Source organism: Acipenser ruthenus, chromosome 14 (genome assembly GCF_902713425.1).
Source record: "Acipenser ruthenus chromosome 14, fAciRut3.2 maternal haplotype, whole genome shotgun sequence".
Lineage (NCBI taxonomy): Eukaryota > Metazoa > Chordata > Actinopteri > Acipenseriformes > Acipenseridae > Acipenser > Acipenser ruthenus.
The window spans coordinates 9,729,416-9,737,357 of record NC_081202.1 but is presented as its reverse complement, the minus strand read 5'-3'; the positions used below and the strand labels follow the sequence as shown (position 1 = coordinate 9,737,357).

At 35.3% G+C, this 7,942-nt stretch overlaps 2 protein-coding genes across 5 annotated transcripts in view; one reads left to right on the top strand and one right to left on the bottom strand.

Annotated features, from left to right (window-relative positions):
• Positions 1–2,140: 2,140 nt before the first annotated feature.
• On the bottom strand, positions 2,141–7,687 carry LOC117419594 (zinc finger CCHC-type and RNA-binding motif-containing protein 1). Of its 4 annotated transcripts, none has more exons than XM_058985754.1 (8): positions 7,669–7,687; positions 6,423–6,543; positions 6,008–6,036; positions 5,462–5,573; positions 5,255–5,362; positions 4,601–4,710; positions 4,427–4,499; positions 2,141–3,013 (listed from the first exon to the last, which is right to left on the bottom strand). In XM_058985754.1, exons 2-8 carry the CDS (start codon positions 6,504–6,506, stop codon positions 2,876–2,878), a joined length of 654 nt encoding a protein of 217 aa, XP_058841737.1. In that variant the 5' UTR covers positions 6,507–6,543; positions 7,669–7,687; the 3' UTR covers positions 2,141–2,875. The 4 variants fall into 4 exon arrangements, with proteins under 4 accessions (XP_058841737.1, XP_033888375.2, XP_033888376.2 ...); XM_034032484.3 differs by having other exon boundaries at positions 7,610–7,683; XM_034032485.3 differs by lacking the exon at positions 7,669–7,687 and adding an exon at positions 7,256–7,579.
• A 67-nt stretch (positions 7,688–7,754) lies between these two features.
• Positions 7,755–7,942, top strand: part of LOC117419601 (periphilin-1-like) — a 61,645-nt gene continuing 61,457 nt past the window's right edge. Inside the window, exon 1 of the mRNA XM_034032499.3 lies at positions 7,755–7,923. The gene's annotated coding sequence lies outside the window, so the exon portion shown is untranslated. The remainder of the gene's footprint in view (positions 7,924–7,942) is intronic.

The following is a 7,942-nucleotide window of genomic DNA, read 5'->3' as shown; positions in this document are numbered from 1 at the left end:
GATTACACTCAAATCATAATATTTGGATTCTGTAACCTCTAGTCTCAAAAGCAAATATGAGAGAGAAGATGGCTGTGGTCTCATTATACTTTAAAATCCAGCTCCCAAGTTTATATAAGCAGTAAACACATCCAAGTGAAAGTCAACTTGCAAACTGCCTTGGTTTGGCCAATTTTGTTAATTAAAACAGCTAATTCAAGCTTACTTTAGGGGACTGGCCTGAATCATGGTGTTTGAATGAACCTTGGCTTCTGTGAGCCATTCATGAGAGACCAGGTTGGCAAAGGCTGGCATGGACTACTCCAGACTAATTCCTGGACTGTCATCTCCTGAAATCTTTCATCTACTTGTAAAGTGTCAGTATAATTACAACAGATGCTTAACTTTTACTCTTACTGCAAATCTCAATGAGAATGGAAAGTTTGTATGTACCAACAGCCCTAGTTGGATCAACAGCACCAGTACTAGTAAGGTTATTATTTAATTTTGCATAAAAGTATGCATTAAAGGCAGCTCTGTCCATTCCAAAAAATGTTAAAAAGCAAAACATTTCAGGAAATTAAAGAAAAAATCAACTGCAGAATAATAATGGGGACTGTAAAATATTCCAACGCTGCAGCTAACAAAGGAAACCTTAAGGGCTAAACCTCTGAGGTCCAAACCAATTATCCTATAACCTGAAACCTATACAGTGAAAATGCAAGCCAAGTTAACAGTAACTAAATACAAAGATTAAAAAAGGGTGCGGGGATGAGTTATTTAAGACATCATTTTAACCTCATAATCAACTGTGTGGCTCCCATTGATATAATTCAATCAAGTATGACATAATTCAGCGTTGTGTGTTGAATGTGTACTGATATGAAAGCTTTGAAATTGAATTTCCTCACTAGTTTTTATTTTTGCATTATATTTGCCTTGTTGTCCCGTTGGAGATGCATTTAGAGTTTTTCAAACAGTACTTCTTGAGAACTGCCTATCCACTTGTAATGAATCTTTGTTACAAGATTCTTTAATTTATTGAAGTTTATAGAATGGGTTTCAGTAAAAAAGCATAATTACACAAGTGGGCCTGCACTGGATTCGATACGCATGGAAAAATAAGAATGTGGCAATCAAGTTAATGTCTGCAAATATATCCTTTGGTAGTTACTTTGTAAAATAACTTCCACAGTAAATATTTCATTTTTGGCTTTTACTTGTAGGAAAAATTCCCATCTTCCCATATGTAATAAACTATATATATATTATATATATATATATATATATATATATATATATATATATATATATATATATATAATAGATGGACTTCAGTGAGTTACAGGAAAATAATTTCATCTAGGGTTTCTGTGACGTCATAAATTACTAGACTGAAGGCCGAGTAATTTATAAACTGTCACAGAAACCCGAGATGGAATTGTTTTCCTGTAACTCACTGAAGAGGCCCATCTATTATTTTTTATAATACATGGATACCCTTGTGATGCTAATATTAAAGAAGACGAGGTTCAGCAATACAGTTCGGTTTTTTTAAACTGAGTGATTCAGTGCTGTACAGACATTCTATGTCGTTATCCGTTTCTCTGAGATAGAAATGTACCAGCTTTACATCTTTTTTTTTTTTTTTAACATATTCTCATTTTGTTGATCATTAATGAACATTTCTGTACTGTGGTTGTTGTCGAGTGATTGAAAACGAGACATTTTGTATTTGAATTGAAAGTGATGGTCTCAAGGAGTCGAGTGGTTCAAAGTTCAAGTATATTTTCCTCTAGAGGAATTATCACTTTTTGATGTCACTACTGTGGTATTATCACTTTTTTTTAGAATGGCTCAGGATGCAAATATAGCCTTCGTCCACGTGTGTATATATATATATATATATATATATATATATATATATATAAAATCAATTGTTTTATTGTACTTAATATATCTTTATTTGGGTAACAATACATTTAGTATGGTTTTAATTAGCCATAATAGTAAAATTAACACCAAAACTTTCCTTAAAACCACATACATCTATATAGTATCAATAATACTGCTTCTTGATGTTCTCAAACACTAAAAAGCAACAACGTTGAAAACTGTGTACAAGGAATGTAAAAAAAATAAACTGCATTATAATACCAAAGCCATTTTAAAAAGTTTTAATACAATAAAAAAAAAACAGACCATCAGAGAAGTATCTTTGTGTAATACTCCCCTATATTAAGAAATATGACATAATTTGAATTTGGGTGGGAAACATGCATGTTCTCCTTGTTTAAAGCTACAGTCAACCTGTGCTTACTGTTCTTAATAGTAATACCTGGCATATATTAAGGCACGTTGAATAAACAGCCACATGTCTTAAGCAGTCACAAATGTTTAATGGTGACCTGTTAATTCAGGTCTTGGTATACCTTGTGTATGGAATCAGAGCAGAAATGGCCCCTTGCTGCAATTGCACATCCAGCTACTGAATAGAAGTATATATGGCAACACAAAGCTACATACTGAAGCCTGAAAAAGCAATTACAGGTTGCTTTGGAGACAAAAGAGGATACATTACAGCTGAGGGTTTTATGTGGATGAGAACTAAACAGACAGACATTCTCAATTTCAAACTACCCTGGTCAGAAATGTGAAAGGAAATAAAGGATTAAGGAGTTTATTAAAATGTGAAAATATATTTTTTACATCCGGATTGGTAAAATGACAAATCTCATCTGAACACAAATTTATTTTGAAAAAATAAATAAGAAGAGTAATAAAAAACAAAGAGAGTCCAAGGTACCTAACTGAACCAATCTGGGTAAAGGGAAACTTACAAAATCGCTAAAATGTAAATACACTTTCAAAATTTGCATGGGTGAAATACCAGCTTTTAGTCACTCAGTTCTTCTTCATCACTAAAATAAGCACTCTTTTTAATTCTTGGTCGTCTGGAGTCCTCGGAAGTAGAAGCCCCATTTGCATCCTCTCTCTGTTTGCGCCGTTGTTCATCCTCTTCAATTCTTGCTTGCTGGAAATAATAACAAAAAACATGACACACACAGACACAGTATATACCACAAGAGTGGGTATATCTAGCATGGGATATATTTTTGCTATCCCACAGGAGTGGGATAACATGCTTACCGGGACTAGTTTTGAATGTGTCTGAAATTTGAATGCAGCTGAAATTCAGGACGGAGCTGTGCTTCAGCAGTTCAAACAATAGTGCCACCTATACGTGTTTTCTAACAACTTTAAAATGGGCATAGGTGCTGAAAGACGGGCCAATGTAAAACTACAACATTCTTTTGAACACATGAAATGTTCTCGTTGAGCCGTTGCTTGTTTTCGAGACCATGGCACTGTACCACAGCACTTACAATTTATCCTCCTGTGTGCTCTGTTTTCTAATCACCACTGATACAGTGAAAGTTTTGATGGTGAGTGAGATTGCTGCTGACACTCTAAAAGGTAATATGCACTATATTGAGTGTTGAAAAATGAAATGAATTGCCATAAATGCAATTCATCTATGGTCCTAACCCTAACCCTAATGCTAAGGTAGATGTGGGTGTATGTTAGAATTAAGAACATATTTAAATCATAAACTCAGTATTTAAATTCTCTCAGCTGGCCCATCTCTGAAAAGCCTGGCCAGTCTTTCTACACCTATGCCTTAAAATGTCTGAAATAATTTCAGATTTCTACTGTTTTCATTTGGACTGATTTCCTTGAGAACTAGTTTAGTCAAGAAATGCCAGTTACCAAGCTACTGCGTCTGACTTATCCGAACAGTCTGTAGCTCTTTCATTAATACTGGTAACAGTAGCAAACAGAGTTTAGTCAAGAAATGCCAGTTACCGATCTGACTGATCTGAGCAGCATGTAGCCCCTTCATTAAAACCGGTAAAGGTAGGAAACAACAGAGAGGATGTAAATTGACAGACTGAGCTCAAGGTTCTATGTAAAGATGGTTGCGAAGAGGCCATAAACAGGGTTTGAAATTAATCTGCATTGAAACATAGTCTGTTGACAATGAAAGTAAAGATCCGCCAGGTAAAATAATTCCTGAATTAATTGATTTAATATTAAAAAAAAAAAAATCACGTTATATTGCTATTTATTTTAAATATATACGCAGAATACTGAATGATCATTCATGGTATACAGTTTTTCGGAGTATATCCTTACATAAACATAATCCTGCGGGAAATAAAAACCTTGACTTAAGTATTTGTTATTTAAAAATGTGTTACATGTTGCTGTAAGATACACGTTGTTTTCCACCTCACTCAAGGACAGTGTGGCTGCCCACAAGTGGGTGGATATAGGCTTGCATTGTACAGCATCCTAGAAGACAATCAGACATCATTTTGAAACACTGTAGTTGTGGCTTCCAAACCTGTATATAAAGCATGCATATACCATGACTGCTGCTCACCTGGAACGCAATAGCTTGGCTGAGACTATCAAGAGCAGGGTCTTCTCCTTCCTCTTCACTTTCTTCATCCTCACTGAAGATTTAATAATTACAAACAGGCTTGAAAACACATCTTGACAAACAATATCTGCAATTAGACACAGAACCAAATTACAGTACTATAGCTACACTCACACTTCTTCTGTCTCTTCTACTTTCTTCTTCTTTTTCTTTTCTTTCTTCTTGGGTGGTTCTCTTTCACCAAGCATGTTTTTAGGGCATGCATAGCTTAAGTGACCAGATTCCTAAAATTCAGAGAGAGTGTTTGGCCTAAAAATAAAAACTAACAAACCTATAATGTTAAAAAAGCCCTCTCTAAACACTCCAAAATAGACACAAAAAAAAGACCTGAATTACGCTGCTCAAAAGAAATATAATGTGCAACATTTCACACTTACATTTTCCTGAATCACAGCTAACAAAAATAATAAAATTAAAGTATTTCAAGGGAGCACTTATTGCATAACATCAGTGGCAGGCATCTGAACATAAGACCCATGGAACTCAGAAGTGGAGGGGACGTTTTGTGATAATCTAGTCTAAAGTGTGGTCTCGCTCCGTTTCACAGACCACAATCGGCACTAATATTGGATTTACTCTACCTAGTAATCCAAGATTATTGCTAATTGGGTTCTGTGTTTCCAGTCATTAAATGGACATGATCACAACGTAGATTTAAAAATTACTCAATAATCCTACAATCCTGCGCGACAACATGCATGAACCCTATATTTAACTTGTTAACATATAACTCTTAAAACAGAGTTATAGAATGATGTTGAAACTTACTCCACATTCATAACATTTGGACTTGTCGGTATAATTGCGCCTTCTAATAAATTCAGCTGCTCTCCCGTTGTCAACCGCAATACTTGCTCTTACTGTTCTGCCAAACAACTAAATAAAAAAGAAAATGTGGTTTAGTGAATTATTCTTCATAAACTGAGGCTGTAGTAGTTATTTATTTATTTTGAAATGCTTTTAAATATAACCCACTTGTTTGTTGTTAAGAGCTCTTGCACAATTGTGGGCTGATTCCCTGTCCAGGAAAAGAACAAAGGCCACTCCTTTACTTCTTCTGGTGTCTTTATCCTTCACAATAGTAACCCTGCAAACCACAAAACAACAGAATGTACAAAGAAAAAATACGGTTTGAATTTGTATGAGAAGTCATGTAGTATGCACACAGTGTGGGTGTGATTTTAATGAGGTACAGCTTCTGTAAATGCAATGACCTTTTTAAAGGAGTACCTTCAACTCGTGTGGCCTGGGTTTAAATCCAGCCTCAAGTAAAATCAGTTTGGTAATCCTGTCCTGGCTCCTGACCATTACACACTGGTGCACATCACACACACATCACAAAACCACTGCACAATTAAGCACACTCGGAAGTGTTGAGAAAGGGCCACAGTGTATCACATTTCACAAGCATTGAACTAACAATTAATCCAAAAATCACACACCATACGAATTAAGCAAGTTCTAGATACAACCATAAAAACAGACATAAAAGGATTTTTTATAAAGTATGTTTTCACTTACTTAACAACTTTTCCATACTTGATAAAAATCTGACAAAGAAAAGAAACCAATGATAAGAAGATATGGCCACTATATTTCAAGTTCTAATGCTGACAGATTTTACAAAAAATAATTGGCATGTACATATTGAGTCTTAAGTGTTAGGAGGACCCCAATAAATTCAGGGTAACCAGCATCCAGTTACCATAAATAATAGCACAGAAACCTGTATTACTCAAAATACATTTAATACTATCCACCTGATTCATTTAACTTGACTAAAAATAGGCATTCTGCATTTGTAAAACATATATAACTTATAGTATTTAAGAATATGTTCCTTTGCAAATCATATTAAATATGTGTTTGTAAAATGGCTTATTCATATTCATATGTTGGTCACCTCTTTACTGGTTAACAATAGTGAAATGTTCACCTTGTGCAGATCATTATTAGTTAGTGAAAATGGTAGGTTGGAGACGTAAATTGTACTTTTACTTGGTGCCAAACCACCACTCATCTTGCTTCCTCTGTCAATACTTTCACATACTGCAACTCTGCAAAATAAAAGACAATGTTTTAATTAGGGTTACCATGTGGCTCCAGATTAACCGGACGCTGTGAGACAGAACGGGATTTCAAACTTGCCCCTAAATTGAAATAAATGAAGGTGTAAATGAACCATCCTTAGCTACAATTAATAATGGTGCTTAAATACCCGCATGCGCGTCAAATAATTGTATTATACCAAGAATGAATTGCAGCCAGACGCTATTTTTTTCTGTTTGTTAAAATTCAATCGCCCATATTATTCTGCAAATACAATCGCATCATCATCTCGTTGCTCTGTATCGATAAATTAGCTATTCGTTCATTAAGATCTGATCAGAAGCAGCTGATCAGTGTGACTTGTTTGTTGCGCCCAAGCAATTCCACCACAGCAGGATTAATCTCAGCAAAGGTGGAGCTCATTTATACGTGAATTACTTTCAATTTAGGGGGAATTTTGAAATCCCGGTCTGTCTCAAAGCGTCCGGTTAATCTGGAGCCATATGGTAACTCTATTTTAATTAATAAATGAGAAATGAGACACACTGTAGACATGTCCACATACAGTACAGGAGCACAGGGTGATTAGTGTAGAAACCAATACAGCAGCTGATGATTTCTACGGTATACAAACGTTTCAGTGTTTGATGTTTGGAGACCTTGCTAATCTTTTTGTTTTTCTTTGCTAAATGGCAATATTTTACAGATCCTTCAAATCACCTGTTAACAACAATAATGATGTCTTGTCTCTTCTTGTTTAGCTGTATCTTGCCCCTGGGACCTCAGTCGATGAGATACATTATTCTAGTAAATTATATGATCCCGCTTCACTTTTAAAATAAAATTAATAAAATAATATAAATCTGGGGGAAAAAAAATGCATTTTAACGTGTTATCGATACAAGAGTGCAGTGTCAGATTGCAAAAGGGGAATGCAATGTGCAGCCAGGTAATCCCAATATTTAAACACTTTCCCAGTTATTCCAAACCCAAATATTCCAAACAAATTACGTGATGGGTCATCAAAGCACATTCCCCACCCTGCTACCATAAACAGACAAATTATGCACTTACCGTACAATCTACAGTACTTATTTTGTCTAAATTGTCGCTTTAGAATGACGTTTACTTACAAAGCTCCGTGAGTGCCATTGTCGTCAGCCAATAAAAGATTTAATATGATGTTAGACCCAATCAACTAAGCAGATACGGACTGGGTGACTCGCCTTGTGATGTTACAGTTTCCTGTGTAGGGGACGCGCGGTACGACCAAAGCAAGTAACTAACGTGATAAATCTGGTCGTCGGGAGTGTACTTTAAATAAGAGGACAGGGAGTACATGTTCTCTAGTTCTTCCAAAGAAGCCACAACAGTACGAAGAAGAAGTGGTATGTTTGTGTTTCGTTT

Coding starts and splice junctions, on each gene's coding strand:
- LOC117419594 (XM_058985754.1), bottom strand. CDS start 6,506: ATGAGTGGTGGTTTGGCACCAAGTAAAAGTACAATTTACGTCTCCAAC. Junction 6,037..6,422: donor CTAATAATGATCTGCACAAG/GTGAACATTTCA, acceptor TTTCTTTGTCAG/ATTTTTATCAAGTATGGAAA. Junction 5,363..5,461: donor GAGCTCTTAACAACAAACAA/GTGGGTTATATT, acceptor TTTTTTATTTAG/TTGTTTGGCAGAACAGTAAG.